Source organism: Camelus ferus, chromosome 7 (genome assembly GCF_009834535.1).
Source record: "Camelus ferus isolate YT-003-E chromosome 7, BCGSAC_Cfer_1.0, whole genome shotgun sequence".
Classification (NCBI taxonomy): Eukaryota; Metazoa; Chordata; class Mammalia; order Artiodactyla; family Camelidae; genus Camelus; species Camelus ferus.
In genome coordinates, this window is record NC_045702.1 from 76,252,913 (window position 1) to 76,271,931 (window position 19,019).

Sequence of the window (19,019 nt, forward strand, 5' to 3'; positions counted from 1 at the left end):
GCAAAACACTCTTTAGGAACCAGCCAGCCAAAAGGGTAATTTACCATGGTAGTTCTAATCATTTTTTTTTAAAAAACTTCTGCAAGGTGATGGACGTCAGTAAAATACCAGGGCTAAAAAACAGTTTTCCACCTTGTTTCCACTGCCAGATACAGGGTACGTGTCATCCACACTCCCACGGCGTGATGTTCCTGGTGGGGCCGCTTTTCTCCATCCTTTCCGTTTCCACTCCAGAAAGCACACCGGAAGGCACGTGAGCGGGGTGACTGTAAGAAAAACCGTGAATCCAGTCTAACACGGTCAATTAGTCATACCATTCGACACTCCGTCACATTATCTCACATCTGGTCACGGTACACCTTCTCTGAGGAGTCCTCGTTCACTTAGTTCCTTGCCTTCAGTGTGGCCTACATTCTCATTTGCATTCAGTTTTAGATATTTGATTTTATTAACATAACCAGGAGAACGGAGTTTTAAAAAATATTTATTATATTTGGTTCTAGAAATGGTAGAAAATAAAACTTGGTACAATTATGTCACACACCCTTGGAAGGCAGATTTATGCTCTTACACCAGAGAAAAGTTTTATGCGTGGCCAGAACTGGCAATACCTACGCTGGGTAACAAAGGGTACTGCAGCTGATAGGAGGAGCCCTTCTTTACGTTTCAAAAGCTTTCTTACCTGCTATCATTTACTGCTGGGCAAATACCAGGCCAGGGGAAAGAGTTCTGAACATAAAAGGCACCTAGAGTAAAAATTAGACCTTAAGTAACAAAATAGCTGCACGTTTACCTCAAGAAAAGAGCCCTATTGATGCAACTGTCCTGCAAGGCAATGATAATAATAAATGCAAAAGCTGTTGCAACTGAAAAGCCTATAAACGCTTACCTGAACCTGGTACATGAGCTGGATAATGACAATCACTTTTGTGTTCATAAACCTTTAGATGTTTTATCATCATTTAAGTAAGCATGATTACTGTATTTCTATCCATAGGTTGGTGGGGTATCACTCTTTGCATTTTCTCTTAAAATGCACTGTGGTGTACTCCATTCATGGATGTATTAAAATTTTCTGTTGTCCTTCAAGGATGTAACAAAACTGAAAACTGCTACTTTAAATCAAAGTCCTTTAAAATTATTATAAAGCCAGTAAAGCTGATTCAAGCACCTGAAATATATCTAACCAATTTATATTCTCTGAGCTAGAATCAGGATCCTCAAGATTTGTATACATATACAAATACTGCGAATTAAGCTAAAAAAACTTGAAAAAATATGAAGTCTTTCACTACAAAGATCCAAAATCCACAGATGGGTCTGTACTAAGAGGAAAATGAACAGGAAGCCAGCAAACACGTGTCTGCATTTTCTAATCTGGGGACAAAGGCCTCAGCGGAGCCAGGTGGTATTCAGCTGGGTCTGCTTCTTGATGCTGGTATCCATTTTTAGCACTTCGCGAATGGCCATGGTCGCGTAAGTAGAAGGAGGAAGAGAAAACTCCATCTTCAGAGCTCTGTATTTGCCTTCTGCCGGGCAAGAAAGAGAACCATCAGAAAAGTACGGCAGCTGCAGACAGACTGCGGCGAGTCACATAATCTCTCTACAAATGAAAGATCTGTGCTCCTTTCCTCAGGCTGCTCCCTATGCGGCCTCAGAGAATGAGACGCAGAAGCAAGAGATCTGTGAGAGTACCATCCAGCTGAACCTCTATGGTAATTCTACCCAGAACCTTCATAAAAAGGGCAGGTGACAGAAGAGCACAGGAGAGAAACGCATGAAAAATTAAAAAACAAAATAAAATTACAGCACAGGGTGAAAACAGACAAAGGAATGGCAATCAGAATTTCACGATGAGAATGCAAACTTCATGTTTTAGACCCTCTTCCTGGAATCTTACCTTCGTTCACTCTCTACGGGGTGGGGAGGATAGTCAATCACTGACAAAACACAAGATAGAAATCACGGAGTGGGTGGGGGTGGGGATGATTATCAGATTTTTTCTTTAATATGTCTTTGTATGAGAAAACATTTCAAAGTGGACGCAGAACTGATGGCTGAGTAAACTCACCAGAAGCAAAAACCGGTGGTGGTTTCCCTTCCAGGTTGTCCACATCCGTGTTGAAGAGTGGAATTTTAGGATCATCATATGCAACAACTTCCCTTCAAAACATATAAAGAAAAGTGTGAAAGAGAATTTCCCTAATAGGTACTAAGTTGCGTATCACCATTTGTTTAGCAAGGAAAACACACAGGTCTAAACTGTAAATAATTCTAGGTGGGAGTAGTCAATACAGAATAAGGCCAGTTCTATATATAAATACTACACAGCAAGTGGACAGAGGACGCCAGCCTATGTAAAAGACACAAAATGTTTCCCCAGGATGGAAATTCCTTTTGTACATAGTTGATAAGCTGTAAACTTCACTTGGCACAGATGCAATTCAACCAATCACAGCATTTATATTTTCTCCAGTGTGGTTAACACCACTAACAACACTTATGTTACTCGTGAGGACCTGCTCTCCGGAGTGGACCAGATCGATTACAACTCTGCCAACGTCCTCCCACCATCCGGAAAAGAGGAGGGAAGAGGGGAAGGGAGAGGAAGAGATGGAGAGAAGGAAGAGAGAGAATTTCTGGACAGTGGGCAACTAGTCCAGGCTTTAATTTTTAAAATTCTCGAATAAAGCTTTACATAATACTAGGTATTAAAGTAGTTTAAAATGTCTGAATATAAGGATCTTTTTCTCTCTAGAAATAGGATATTAAAACAACTAGATCAGTGTTTGCAACTCACAGCTAATTCTGAATAAAGTAGCTAGCAAATCTCTGTTTCTTAGAAATAGGGGAGAAAGTTCATTCTCTGCACATTTCTTCAATAATTTACTAACGTGAGTAAGATGTAAACTTAGCCACTTTCACTATATATTTGAATTCATTTATCTCTTGATAATTTGAAAAATACCAAGAAGTAACAGTATGAGAACAGTATCAGTAACAACAGTTAATGCTTTTACGACAGGTTCTAAGCACTGAGAAACACACATGTGACGCAAAAGCTTGAAACCTCATGTAGTAATTCAGTTCTATTTCATTCCGGACGGTCACTCACCAGCTGACATTCTGAGGACGAATAATGATCTTCCGGTAGGCTCCTGATAAGGAATAATCCCGAATTTTGTGTCTCATGTTGTCAATATCAAGGTTGTCTGCTGTGAGCATTTCCCTGTAGGCTTCACTAACTAATATAAAACACAAAAAGTTGGTTGGAACGCAGCATGTCAGCAAGCTACCCTGAACTAGACCACAAAGAGCGTAACACAGATTCAGTTATATCACCTTCGCAAAATCAGTCACCTCAATTCACGATCCAGCCTGTTCTCCGGAATTAAAATTTAGTGACTTCTCTAGAATTAAAATTTAGTACTAGCTGTTTCCAGGTTAGGTGTGGCCAACTTGTGGGTCATCTTTGCAGCCAGGCACAGTACCTGGAGTGTAAAGTCCCCAAGACAGCTACAAAAGGCCACTTCATCAGAAGTTACTCAACTGCAACTTGTATGTGCTCAGAGTTGGAAGAGACCATATACAGAGACTCACTCTTTCCGGGAGAAGGTAGTTATAAATAAATGTATAAAAATAAGAGACCTGGGAACACCATCTGGCTCACCCTCGCACCTGATGTAGAATCTTTTTTTATAACACCAGAGAGAGACAGTCATCCAGCCTTTGCTTGCACGTTGCCATTTACAGGGAGTTACTACTTTGTGAGGGGTGCAATTATTAGAAGGTTCTTCCTATGCCAAGCTGAAATCTGTCTTCTTGTGACTTCTGTTGACTGCTTTGGAACATAGAATAATTGCCCTCTTCCATATGCATTCGTAAGTATTGGGCCTTTAAGCCATACCTTCTCTAGGCCAGCAATGGTTCCCCCAACTGTTCCCCCTTTGACATTTCTTTACCCTCCACCAAGCCCTCATCTGTCTTGGGGAACAGGCTTACGTTAACAGTTAACACCGGATACGTTTTACGTAGACTACTACCAAACTGGGCCTTTTCCATCTACGCATTTGTTCTTTGAGCATAAACATGAGAATTTACATTTAACCCTATTAAAGGCCCTCAGTAGTTCTATTTAAATACTTATTTTTCATACAATTAATATTAACTTTTTGGAGTTTTACTATTTGCAAATATGATACGCAGATTTCTTTACTCAACTCATTCATAAAGAATGCTGGGTAGACCAGGAGCAAGGAAAGACTCCCTCACGACCCACACTGAGGACAACAGGGATCCCTCAATGAGCACCGCTGACACCAAGTGTGCCTCTGCTGCCAATCCACGTGTCTGAATTATCACCCATCCAGCCTGTGAGCCCCCATCTTGGCCACGAGGTCTCCACCAACGGCTGTCAAAGGCTGTGGTGAATTTATGTCTTAATTGGTACTGGCCCAAGTTTCTGACCTTGAGAGGTACAAGAAAGAAAAAAAGAATGTTCTCTTTTTCTTTCTTGGAAAGAGGGCCAGTGTGGCTCCGAGCATTCTTCTCTCACTCCTGGTACCCATCTCCTGGGTTCCTCGCTGCGCCGTCTCCGCAGCACAGGCAGGCCACACCCCTTCCCTCATCTACCTCCCTGATTCACTCTCCCTCCTCTTGTCTAGTCCTCTTCCCTCTGTGACATCAACTTCACACAGCGATTTAAGATTAAATTAGTAAGCAGCGATTTACTACTCAACTCTTTTGTTGTAAGTATTTGCCTTATCAAAGAACGATGTTAATCCTAATCATTCTATAATTTCAAGGAATAAAATGCTGATAAGTTTCTGCCCTCTTGAGAATAAAGATGTTTTAACAAAAAAACACCTCCTACAGACCAGCCCTGGCGAGGAGTAAACCTCCAGGGTCAGTTCCACCAAGTCAGTCTCATGCTCAGAGCTGCCTTTCTTCCTCCCAATTTCTGAATCCTTGAACAATAAAGGCTGCAATTCTCCCCACAAAGTGGCATCCATGAAGGTACAGAAGCAATTTTTAACAGCCTCTGGGGAATGGGAAGTTAGAATAGGGAATTCTGAGTTTTCACTTTATAAACTTCTGAGCCCACTGACTCTTAAAACACAATGAGCAGATATTACTTACATGATTAAAAAAAAAAAAGGTTCAAAAAGGCAATATTAGAGTAGTATTATCCATCTGCTTTCTCAATGACTCTTTCCAAACCCTTCCATCCTTAGTAAGAATTATTAAATGAATATATGTATATTCATATATGACGGAAGCATTGTGCTGTACACCAGAAATTGACACATGGTAAACTGACTATAATTAGAAAAAAAAAGAATTAGTGAATTTCAGAAATTTAAGTAACAGTGCCAATAATAACAGCAACAATAATAATATCAATGCTTTCACCACCATCTCCACCATCAGGTTTCTTAATTTTAAGTCTTCCATCTGAACACATCTATTTCAGGGAGACTTTTATAAGTAAACATGGCTTATGTATGTTTGAAATAGAAACTTTTTTTCAAGTCTGATGGAAATCAAGGTTCTAAAATTAGACTTAAAATATTGATTTTTTTTCCCCCTCTCTCTGTTCTTGGCTGTCAGTGGCTTAATTATGTTACACTCTCTGTTACTTATTTTCCCCACATAGGGAACTTACTTTTATGCTTGGGGTAGATAACATCAAAACCAGGCAAGGGCATTACCACATCATGGATGGAGTAATTATTAACATCTTCTTCCTCAATATAGGTGGCTGTGGCTGGAATTCACCAAGAATACATTAAGAAAAATTAAGAAAATAGGTAACAGTTTCACGAGCCCACTCTTAAAAATTACACACATCTAAGCAGTCAGAAATGCAAGCTGGTACAGGTTCAGTGGTCTATGAAGCATAAAGAAATTAATTTGGAATCTATGTCTTCTGTCTTTTCTGTTCTACCCAAGAAATAAATATTATGGATTTAGAAAAAGTAGAAAACTAAAAATAATCTGTTTCTCAACTGCACCCTCATTTTTTTTTTTAAAGAAATCCTTGCTTTTAGCTCCCTTTTCCTCATCAAATAACACTACAAAATACTACTTGGAAAGCTGTCACAAATGAATGCAACTCTGCTAAAAGAGTAAGCAATGAAAAAAACCAGTCTGCATTTAGAGGGTGAAATGTGGTGGCACAGGGGACATTAAAACACACCAGATGTGATCAATACTGGATGAAGAAAAATTAAACCAGGTAAAAATTAATTAAAATTTCTGTACAAACAAATTGAAATCTTTAATGGATTTACCGGGCACACCTGCAGATGAGCAGGCTGTGTCTGCAGACAGTAGCGGGGCAGTCGGTAAGCCAGAACAACATGGACTTGGGAAACAGACAGGTTGGATTCTGATTCCCAGCCTTTTCTTTTTTTTTTTTTTAATATTTCATTTATTTATTATTGTATTATTTAATTTTGGCAGGGGGAGGTAATTAGATTTATTTATTTTTGGAGAAGGTACTGGGGATTGAACCCAGGACCTTGTGCATGCTGAGCATGTGCTCTACCACTTGAGCTATACCCTCTTCCTCCCAGTCTTTTCTTTTTTTTAACCAGCTGTGGAACCATGGGGCAAGTGACTGAACCTCATCTGAAGAACAGAGACAACACTTCACAGGAATACGGTGAGCTTTAAACTAGAAGATGTAGGTGAAGGGCTTACTGAGCACAAAGCCTGGCACACGGTAAGGGCTCAAAAGCAGATGGGATGATTTGCACATTTTATGAATATTTCAGGCATGGCGTATGCACTAAATGTCTATTACATCACAACCCGCACATAAAGTGAGCTCCAGCTTGTGTTGACTTAAAGAAACTCTTGAGAATTGGCTGACAAACAGCAGGGAGGCTAAAGTACGCCCAGAAGCATAGAGAAGTACTGGCGAGACCAAGATTAGCCTTTGGAGAAAGCGACTGCAGGCAACGTTTAGTCCAAATCTTATTCTAGTTGAGAAACCTGAGGCCCAGAGAGAGTAAGGAGCATATTTTCAAATCAGATGCATATTCTTCATGAAAGATAACAGATCCAAACTAGTCAGTCTGGGCTTACAATGTCCTTCCATTTCAAGCTTATCAGACAGCTCTCTATCTTAATTAGTAGCCAGGCTAGACTTTAAGCACAGTGTCAAATAACTGAATCCTAGTTTGGCTGAATACGGATGGTATCTGCCTTTTTACCTCCTTTGAGAACAAGGTCCCCTGGGACAGGCTTCAGTCCGTACTCCTCTATCCTCTGGCTTACCATGTTGTTCCACACATAGCTCTGATAGCTATGAATGTACATTAAACGGTTATTTCTTGGTATCTGAGGGAACAACAACAAAAGAAAACAGGCAAGAGAAAAAAAAATACACTGAATATTAAAAGTACTGTCCTTTCCAAGACATCCCACTGATCAGCGGTGCCCCTTAAGAAGCTCTTAACTTAAATCTCCCATTTTTCTAAGAGCCTAGAGAAACAGGGACTGATACATAACCATCAGTTTTAGGGACGGAAGCCCTCAGACTAAAGGGTGTTCACAATCAGCAGCAGCTACAGCAGCTCTGCTTCATGCCTGTAGTGCAGACATGTGTGCGAGGAAAGCAGGTGCTTGGAATTCCCACCCCAAATCTAAGACACAGGCTGCAAACTCAAGGAATTTACACATCAGTCAGAAAGCCAACAGTGCTTTCTCCCGCATAACCCTATGGAAGGGGAAAACCTAAATAACTGAACTGACAACTACTTTGATGCAGCGGGAATACTGCTTTTTTGGGGACATCTGGAGAAGAGTAAGCAAGACTTACATTTAAGAGGTGAACTTCAGTCTGTCTGGATCAGGGAACCCGAACACTAGCACAGGCCACACTTACCAGGATGGCACCCACTCTCGAGTCACCATGAAGAAACCACACTAAACTGTAGTCACTGAGGCCACTCATTGTGCGACCCTCACTACGGCAGGTCACAGCTCTGACACTGGGGAAGGACCCATGAACAAACTCTATGATGGGGACTGAGTTTCTCAGGTGCCAAGATACCTAATTTAAACTGAACTTCCTGGGAGATGGTATTTTCCGCACCGATGCTTTTCTCAGGCCCTCCGCTGCCTGCTCCCAGCACCCTCCCCCGCCACCATCAATCTGCACGAGGATCGCTCAGGGAACACCTCTCAGAGACCCTCAAAGGATCCCTGGTTACCTTCTGCTCTTTCAAAGCTCAGTAAAACATTTACAGGTGAAGTCTGACAGCCTTAAGCCGCCCTGAGTTATGCCTGGCTTCACAAGTCGCACTCACTATGCCGAACGCAGAGACTATGTTCTTCATTCCGTACTTTGAAAGTCCTCGGAGCAGCTGCCCTTCCACACACCTTTTGACAGGCAGTTTTCGAAGGGCAGCGGCTGGGTCTTTGGTCTTCGCCCATTCCTCCCTGCATTTGACCAAGTACCCCTTTTCAGCTGGGAGAGGAGGGAGAAAAAAAGCTGTGATCAAACAATGTGTCCGGGAGACAGACTTCTATAACCTGAAACACTTCACAGAGAACACAAAATTAGAAAGTGCTATTTGTAAATAAAGGTACCCTGAAGGGCTTCCGCTCACCTGGCCCAGGAATAACCATCAGGAAGTGAAAAGATGGGAAAGGCAGAAAGCTTACAGGACTAGGTGGCTTTCAACATGCTGCCACCCCAGGACTTAAAGCCAGTGACTGACTTGTTCATTATCAAGCTGACTCAGTATCAGACAAAACACTGGGAGTCCTTCCTGCTCTTTTCTACCATATTGTCAAATTTGATGGCTTACTTTTGATAAAATTAGACTTTATCTTTTTAATTTGCAAATGAATAATTACTCAAAGTGGGCATACTTATTTTGGTAATTTGTAAAGTAGTATTTAAATCCTTTTCATACAGTATGACTTTAGAGTTTTTAATGAACTCTTCAAACTGAAAATCCACAATGTGTTTTTGTCAAGTTTTTATATTCTATTTAACTACCAGAGAAATCTGTTTGGATTCCTATACGTTCAGCAATTTTGCATGCATGGAGAAAAGAAAATGAATGTAATAATTTATGAATTAATAAATTAGATGAACCAAAGAACTGAAAATAACATATGAATTACAAATCTCAAATAAATACATAAAATTTGCATAAAAATAGATATAAACTATATCTTTTATTTTAAAAACAATTTTTTAAAATTCTGAAATAATGACCTCAACTTGCACCTATACTTTTATTCAAAGCAATTCCATGAATACCTACTCATACGTTTTTTTTTTTCCCCTAAGATATTTTTTTTTCTCACCTCCAGAACGGGGTTTCAATATTAAATCCATGACTTCAGCCCAGGAATTTTGTAGTATAGCTCTAAAATTAAACAACATTTATTTTACTTAAATTTGCATTGAGATGAATTTTATCTGCCCAAATCTATGAAGTCAATAGATCATATTAACTTTATATATTTTATTAAACTTAGAAGCAGAAAAACAAATATAACAATATAGATTTCAAATGTAAATGTCAAATGAACTTAAGAGACAGAAGAAAATTCAGAATGTAAAGTTTACTCACAACATTTAACATCATTTCACAGTTTAAAAATACTATAATAGTAAAAATACCACCATGTCATGCTTTAAGCTGTTATACATAGTATTATCTGCAGAAATCAAACTTAAGTCTTCATGTACCAGAACTTACTGGAAATGTCTCAAAATATTTTCCCTCTATGTATCTTTACTTTTGCTGATTATAAGTCATACATGCTTCTTAAAAATTAAACAGTACTAAGAAAGGTCACTTGTTATCTAAACTCTAAGAAATAAACACTGTTAACACTTCAGAGTGTAGTTTTCGAGACTTGTTTGATCTGTAGGTGTATGCAATTTTTCCTTTAATGATACTATCTTTTCCCATACACAGGTTATATTTTGTGTATCATATCCAAACATTTTTTTCTGGTAAGATTTCTGGTCTTGGCATCGCGCTTAGAAAGGCCTTCCCCACATAACAAAATAGAAATCCCTTCCACTAATTTTTCTGTTTTCCAGTTAATTAAGGATTTTATTTTTTGCATTTAAGTTAATTTACATGAGATATTTCTGCGTATTAAACTATATAAAATGCTGTTTATCTATTGATGTGATCATATAGATTTTAATCCACTAATGCAATGAAGGACATTAACAGATACCCCACTGAAGTCCTGCAACAAGCCGTGCTCTATCAATCTTTAAATATACTCCTGAGTGACCCATTACTTAGCTGGCTAGGCCTTCAGTCCCATTTCCAAAAAGAATACAGCACTAATTCAGGACAAGGCACTGGTCTGCCATATACCATGGAAAAAGACTTCTGTGCCCAAAAACCTTTGTTATCTGGCTGGCCACTTGATTCTGTAAATAGTTTTACTGGAAAACAGCTGGTATTAATTTATATACCATCTGTGGCAGCTTTCACACTGCACCAGCAGTGCTGAACAGCTGCTGCACTCTGTGGCCCACAAAGCCTAAATACTTATTTACTACCTGGCCCTTTACAGAAAGTTTGCCAACATCTGGTCTAATATATTAAAATTTCTTAACTAGAGAACTTCTTAACACCTTTAAGATACTACCCTACACGTGGAGGTTCAGTAAACACTGCCATGTTAAAGACGGATATGTTGGGTTTACAACAGGCCGTCGTATCCGGCCCGCTACACATTAAAGTGCTTTCTACTTATGCTATCTTTCCTTCTTCTATCTTTTTTAATTGTAGAAAAGTATATATAACATAAAATTGATCATTTTAGCTAGTTTTAAGTGTACAGCTCTGTGGCACTAAGTACATTCACACTGTATGACCATAAGAAGACCAAATTCTGTCTTCAGAATTTTTTTCATCTTCTGCAACTAACTGTACACGTTAAACAGTAACTCCCAGTTTCCCGTCCCCTCAGCTCCTGGCAAGCACCATTATACTTTGTCTACGAATTTGACTACTTTAGCAACCCCAGATAAGAGAAATTACATAGTAATTGTCCCCTTGTGACTGGCTTATTTCACTCAGCATAAAAGTCTTAAGGTTTATTCATGTTGTAGCATATGTCAGAATTTCCCTCCTTTTAAGGCTGAATGATACTCCACTGCATCTACGCACATTTTGTTTATCAACTCATCTGTTAAACACTTTGTTGCTTCTACCATTTGCCAATATTGCTCTTATAAACACAGGCGTATAAGTATCTGTTGAGTGTTTGCTTTCACTTCTTTTGGGCATATATCTAAAAATGGAAATGCTGGATCATAGGGTAATTCTATGTTTAATTTTTTGGAGAATTGCTGTATCATTTTCCATAGTGGTGTTCCATTTAACATTCTCATTTGCAATGCACAAAGGTTCCAGTTTCTCTACATCTCCACATCTAACACTTATTTTGTTTGTTATTAATACCCATCCTAATGGGTATAAAGTAGTATCTCATTGTGGTTTTGATTTCAATTTCTCTAATGATTAGTGATGCTGAACATCTTCCCATGTGCTTATTAGTCATCTCTGAATCTCCTTTGGAGAACAGTCAAGTTCTTTGCCCATTTTAAAATTAGGGTTTTTTTTGTTGTTGTTGAGTTCTAAGAGTTCTTTATATATTTTGGATATTAATCCCTTATCAGATGTATGATTTGCAGATATTTTCTCCCACTCTGTTTTCATTCTGTTTATAGTGTCCTTTAGGTATTAAATATTTTAAAATTTTTATTAAGACCATCTTATCTAATTTTTCCTTCTGCTGCCTATGCTTTTAGTGTTATATCCAAAAAAATCATTGACAAATCAAATGTCATGAAGTTTACCCACTATATTTTCTTCTAATTTTATAGTTGTAGCACTTACATTTACGTGTTTGACACATGAGTTTATTTTTTATACGGTGTAAAAGTAAGCATCCAACTGGGTTTTTTTGCATGTGGATATCCAGCTTTCCCCACTATTTGCTGAAAAGTTGCCCTTTCCACCTTGAACTGATCTTGTCACTTGTCAAAAATCATCTGACTACATACATATACATATATACGAGGATTTATTCTATCTTTTTAAAAATAGTTTCACTGAGGTATAATTCACATACCACATAATTTACCCTTTAAGTGCACAAATCAGTGACTCAGCATACTCACAGAATTGTGTGACATTACACAATCAATTTTAGAACATTTTTATCACCCAAAGAGGAAACCCTATGCTAAGTATCAGCAGCTACTTACTCTCCATTACCCCTGCCCCATCAGCTTTCTGGTTCTCCATATTTGCCTACTCTGGACATTTCATATATAATGAATCACACAGTATGTTGCCATTTGTGACTAGCTTCTTCCACTCAGCATGTTTTCAAGGTTCATTCATGTTGTAGCATGTATCAATCCTTCATTCCCTTTTTATTGTCAAACAATATTCCATTATATGAATATACTACATTCTGTTTATCCATTTATCAGCTAACAGACACCAGGGTTGTTTACAGAATTTTATCCACTATAAACATCAGTGTAAATTTTTGTGCGGACATAAGTCTTCAATTCTCTTGAGTATACATCTAGGAATGCAATAATTGGGTTGGTCATATGGTAACTATAACCTTTTGGGGAACAGCCAGACTGTTTTCCAAAATGGCTGTACCATTTTAGATTTCTACCAGCAGCACATGGGGGTCCCATTTTCTCCACACCCTCACCAACACTTGTTTATTGTCTGTCTTTCTGATTTTAGCCATCGTAGTGGGTGTGAAGTGGTATCTCACTGAGGTTTTGAACTGCTTTTCTCTAATGATTTAGTGATTCCCTAATGATGTCAAGCAACTTCTCGTGTGCTTACTGGCCTTTAGTCTATGTTCTTTGGAGAAATGTCTATTCAGATCCTTTGACTATTTTTAGGTTGAGTTTTCCGGGGTTTTTTGTTTTGTTTGTTTTGTTTGAGTTGCAAGAGTTCTTAAATATTTTGGATACAAGTCATTCTTACACCTTTAAACTATAAACAGATTTTTTTTCTTTAGATGGTAACAGTGGGCTAATTTGAAAGCTAGGAAACATTCTTATGTTGTAAAAATCGTTGGTTAGGAATTTTGAACGCATTTTATACAGACTGTATACTTAGGGCATGTTATGCAATTTTTGCTCCTCAATAAATCTGATCTCATCCTCATTTAGCTACTTTACATTATCTTTGGAGTGCAAAATTTACAAGGTCCTATGGTTGCTGTTAGGCCAAATTATTCTCCCATAAAACAATCAGCATCTTCATTATCAATGTCCTCTGAACATGAGCAAGTTGAATACATATCGTTTATTATCTAATAATAGTGATCATTATTTACTATAGCTATCTTCTTGGCAACAATTTTTTCTCTGATTAGGATGTTTTAATTTTAAAATATTACTTTCTATTTACTGAACACTTCCCATATGCTAGGCATAGAAACAGGTGCTGCATAACATTATTTTACTTCATTTTCACCACCCCTGTGAGGCTGGGATTACCATCTTCATTTTACAGGTGAGGAATCTGAGGGGCTCAGAACTAAAGTCTGACTTCACTCCAAAGCTCTGAAACTTGAGCTTTTAACCTTTGAAACACTGCCTCAAAGAGGTAGAAGAAATAGTACATAATATTTTTCATTTTGTGATTTTAAAAATGCACGAACAAATGAAGCTTTATGGAGTCAGCTGCTAAGACTGTGGACTGTAAGTCAAGAAAAACCCTCCATTCACAGGACTTACAGCCGACCAACTGCTGAGTGCAGGCAGCCTCCCTAACCGAGATCCATCTTTGCTAAAACTGAAGGTTTCAAGTACTGGGAAGAACATGAACTAAATAATCTCTCAGATCACTGCCAACTCAAACTTCCACAACTCTAACTGCCACATGAGTAACTATTTATGCAACACAGTCCCTGCCGGGCAGGACAGCATAAGCAGGTGTATAAACACAAGTATTTTTTGGTGGGATTTCCACCCTCGCTTACACTAGAGGGACTTCCTATTATCTAAAAGCTAATCAGAGAGTTCATAAAACAAATTTTACTTGCTAATTACATCCTACACCACTTTCTTTAAAGGGAGGGGGAAGGGCAGGTGCAAGGTTAAGGACCAGGAAGCGCTTGTTAACAGAGACCATAAACTCCACCATCTCCTTCAGGCCACTCTGGGTCTGAGACACCCAGCTGCTACTGTGAGGTCACTTACTGAGCCAAGATTCCTCTGTAAAAAAGAAAATGAAACAGAATCCCTGGATGGGCTGTCAGGGGAGAGAGAGAAACTTACTTTCCAGGTTACATCCTTTTGAGCTCTGATTTATTTTTTTCACCCAGTGCATGTATTATCTTGACACAGAACAAAACTTAGGAGGAGGCTGTGGATCAGCTGGTCACCCAAAAGGATGAGACACAGTGGTTCATTTGGCCCAGATTTACATGAGGAAATCTAGAAATAATTAAAAACACCACCAACAAAAAACCCTGCTCCTTTTTTTTTTTTTTTTAAATGAGAGAGCTCTTTTAGACAAAAGTTAAGAAATTAAATACAAACCTTCCAACTTGATACGTGGGGACAGCGGTAGTTCCAAACCTTTGCATTCCGTAATAGTTAATAAATCCAATCTCCTTGAGAGAGTTCATGGCTTGCTGTACTTGGTCATCAGTTCCTGTTATGTTTCTGCAGGGGCCCAAATTACCCAGAGAAGAAGATTTATAGGCAAAAACGTAACCTAAGTGACAAGGCTTGGCTTCCATGCCTTTGCCGTGACCCCTGCAGCTTTTTCTCTATCTCCTGAGGACTTTTGTCTTTTTTAAACATTGTGGTGAAACACATACATTAAATTGACCATCTTAGCCATTTCTAAGTATGCAATATAGTGGCATTAAGTACATTCACAGTGTTGTGCAACCCTTGCCACTACCAACTTCCTGAAATTTTTCATCTCCCCAAACTGAAACTCTGCACCTATTACACAAACTCTAACTCTCCATTTCCACCCCCTGCCCTGGCCCCTTTACACCCAGGCAACCTCTATTCTACTTTCTGTGTCTATGAATTTGCCAATTCTAGGTACCGCATATAAGTGAAACCACAGATTGTCTTTTAACACAGTATTTCAAGGAGAAGGCTTCTTTCCAAAGGTGGAGCTGAGTTTTTAGAGCAGTGGGTGCGTTGGTACAAACACCACAGCTGTATTTGCTCTCCCAGCCCTGCAGGGCCGCCCCACTCCACCTCCCCACCGCTGCCATGATGGTCAGGGCCAGCTCACTGGGAGTGACAACTGTCCCAAACAGCTGGAGGTGCCCGCAAGCCCCTCTGTGCTCTGCATCCCCACCCGCAGCTCTTTACCTGAGAACAACAGTGAAGTGATTCCCCTGAAGCTCTCCCAACTTCAGAGGGTTTTTCTGATAGCTGAAATTCCCCAGCTTTAAAGTTCATCAAGCACTTGTTCAAGTGGGCGAGTCTTTGTGCAGTTATTCTAAAATATGGAAAATAAAAAAGGAGCAGAAAGAGGGTTGTGAAATATCGCCCAGCTGAAATGGTCTAGGACACTTACTACAGAAAAACAGCTGCTTGAAACAAGACTACACACTGCGACAACGGAAAAAGAAGGGCACCGTTGCCTGAGGGGTGAGCCTACGCGACATTTCCCTCTGGAATGCCCCTCCAGCATGATGGCACCTGTTCCTCCTGGAATGAAGTAACTAACTGGCCCATCTTTATATTCTTAGAGCCTCATGTTTCATACATACTGATAACAGAACAGTAACACCTGTGGAATCTTTCTACTTTGTTTGAGGGGAGAGGAGTGAGAAAGGGGCTAAAAGCAATCCCTACAGGTACAAAGATCAAGTATTAAAAAAGAATCGTATTATAATTTTTGCCCATCAGAAAAATACTATAATCTTACTACAGAAAACCTGGAAAAATGCAGAAAAGTACAGAGGAAAAGTAAAAAAAATTCAGATTTATCACCTGAAAAAATCTGGTAATATCTTAACTTTCAATTTCCTCCCATTTCTTTCTTTCTTAAACAAACATCAGATAAAGATATATGTATATAGTCTTCATCCAACTACATATATATTACTCATACATAAACACATACACATATGTAGTCAGAACCCTACCACATTCTGTACCTTGCTGCTATCATTTAAATAGTATTATAAGTTCTTCATGAAAAATTCCTTATTTAATAGTAATACACGTAGGAAAAGAAATACAGTACCTAGAAGCCTCTGTTCTGTCTCTATCCCTCAACACCCTTTCCGACTGGGAGCCAACATTAACAGCTTCTTGTACATCCTCCTAGAAACGCTTTCTGTATACCTGAGCGTACCTATGGTCTGCTCCCTTTTTGGAATTTCTTTCTAAGCTCTTAATATATATGTTATATACACAGAAAAGTACACATATCTTAAGTGTTCTGTTTGATGGGTTTTCACAAAGTGAACATGATCATGTAACCAACACCCAGATCCACCCTTCTAAAAATTTCTGTTGCATTATAAATTGTTCAGCATCTTGCTTTCTTCACCGAAAAATGCGTATCAGAGATGTGCCTTATCCGTACAGTAAGCCATCTCCCTTGCCTTAACAGAAGGACTGGGGACTGAACCCAGGACCTCACGCGTGCCAAGCACACACTCTACCACTGAGCTGTACCCTCCGCCCCCCCAGGCAGTACTTCTGAAGCTGTCCCACTCTTTGTACAGCTGCGCAGGGTGGCTGCCGCACTGCCGGGATACCAACTCCTTTATCTGACTAGTCCCCTTTGATGAACATTTAAACTGCTCCCAGTCTTTTGCTATTACAACAATCCTATAACAAATATCCTCACACAGACTTCTCTGTGCACCCACACAGGTGAACGTTTGGGATAAACCCCTGGAACCAGAAGGCATGGATTAAAAATTTTAACCCTTACTACCCTCCAAAAAGGTTATACAATTCACACTCACACTCTTAGTACGGAAGTGACTACCACCTGCCTCACCCCTGTGTCTCCTCACACAGCATACTGTAAGCCTTTTTGAGCTCTGCCAGTCTTATAATTTAAAACCTGTATTTTGATTTTATTTGCATGCTTCTTACTGTGAGTCAAGTTAAACATTTCTTTATCTTGACTGTGAAGAGCCCAATCGTCCTGTTACCTATTTTTCCATTGGATTGTGAATATTCCTGTTTTCATGTATTAAGGAAATCTACACTATACCACATAATTTGCAAATATTATTTCCCATTTTGAGCTTACTTTATTTATAATATTTTACACTTTAGAAAATTTCCCAACTTTATGTTAAAAAGAATTCAAAGGTGAAGAAAACTGGCAACACTATAGCAAACAGCCTTGTACCTTAACCTAGATTTACCAATTGTTAACATCTTCCCAGATTTACACCATAGATCTCTCCCTAGGTATATAAATGCCCACACATTACACACACACACACACATATGATCTACACATTTTTCTGAACCTCGTGAGAGTGAGTTGCAGACATGGGGACGCCTCACCTTAAACTGAATGACTGAAGCGTGTCTCCTAAGAACAGCAGTCTCCCATGTTACTAACCACCGTGGCCCCCCTCAGGAAGCCTCACAGGAACTCAATGCTACTGATGTGCAGGTCTGCACATAAACTCACCCAATTCTCCAGTAATATCATTGAGATTTTTTTTTTAAGCTCCTTAAATTCAGGACCTAATCAAGGACGAGGACAATCACTTGTTTCCTCACAATTAGACTCAGGTAGACATTTTGGGGGGAACAGCACATGATGTTGTGGCCTTTTCAGTGTATCCCAGAAAAAGGCAAGGGTTCAGTCTGTCAATCACTGATGGTGATAAATTTAGTCCCTGGGTTAGGATGGTATTTGCTAGGTTCTTCCACTGTGAGGGTACCTCTCTCTCCTCTCCCTTTGTTTTTAACTGGTGACCTGTGTGGTGATTTTCTTTTGTTGGGGGGAGGTAATCAGGCTTATTTATTTGTTTGTTTCTTAATGGAGGTACTGGGGACTGAACCCAGGGCCTCACGCATGCTAGGCACACACGCTACCACTGAGCTGTATCCTCCCCTGCTGTGGGGTGATATTTTTTAAATTCTATGACTATCCTGTTCCCTCACAGTCTTTCACCCAACAGTTTAGGTACCCACGGACAACTGCTGGCTGAAGCAAATATTACTGTGCTGACTGCCAAAGAGTGTTTTTCCTACACCCACCATTCCTCCTGCATCAGTTGCCATTCTTCTACAAAAAGAACTGCAGAGTAAAATTTCAGGTCAATTCTTTTCTTTAATAGCTCTGGGATTTAAGTCATCCTTAGAAAGGGTATCCCTAGTCAGAGATTATTTTTTAAAACGTATACCGCAAATAAGTGGAGTACTCGTACAGTTGTTGTTTAGAGTAAAAAGGGAACAGACCCCTCTGTCGCCCGTCGGCTCACGCAGCGACGCACTTTTCATCGCGTTTCCGTTACAGCAGCGCTGGCCCCCGCGCACTCACTAATACGCTGCTCTTCACTATGGCTCTTTTACAAGTTTACTCTGGTTGTGGCAAAAAAAGAAAAGAACTCTGGGCACTGGAGTTTGAGAGGCTCTGATGGGGGTTTCTGCTTACTCTCCCCAGTCCACTACTGATGCCAAAGGTGGCTTATTCAGAAAGGAGACGGGGGAGGCCAGGCTCTCATCCTCTGCTTTAAATCATGGAGTCTCTTTGTCCTAAGCAACGAGGAGGTTAAGGAAAAAAGGAGAAAGTTCTTCACACAAACCAGTAACCATGTCAGCTGCCGCTTAGGGGCTTTGGTTCTGCATTTTAAATGAACAGCATCATGCGTATCTTTTTGCTTTTTGTCTTTTTTTCAAAAAGCAGATTGTGGAGCATAAATACTACATCAAGGACCTGGCTACAAAAAAATAAGTATTCTTATTATATCTGTCTACTATCTCTCTGTCTCTGTTTCTGTCTATCTATCTATGT

General features: G+C 39.5%; 1 protein-coding gene across 1 annotated transcript in view; it reads right to left on the reverse strand.

The window, feature by feature from the left end:
* Positions 1 to 466: 466 nt before the first annotated feature.
* Positions 467 to 19,019, reverse strand: part of PUS7 (pseudouridine synthase 7) — a 47,933-nt gene continuing 29,380 nt past the window's right edge. The window contains 10 exon segments of the mRNA XM_032484194.1: positions 467 to 1,529; positions 2,072 to 2,163; positions 3,116 to 3,245; positions 5,666 to 5,767; positions 7,221 to 7,347; positions 8,319 to 8,479; positions 9,331 to 9,392; positions 14,588 to 14,713; positions 15,386 to 15,465; positions 15,467 to 15,515. Of these exon segments, the coding sequence (XP_032340085.1) occupies positions 1,393 to 1,529; positions 2,072 to 2,163; positions 3,116 to 3,245; positions 5,666 to 5,767; positions 7,221 to 7,347; positions 8,319 to 8,479; positions 9,331 to 9,392; positions 14,588 to 14,713; positions 15,386 to 15,465; positions 15,467 to 15,515 (1,066 nt within the window). The 3' untranslated portion in view covers positions 467 to 1,392.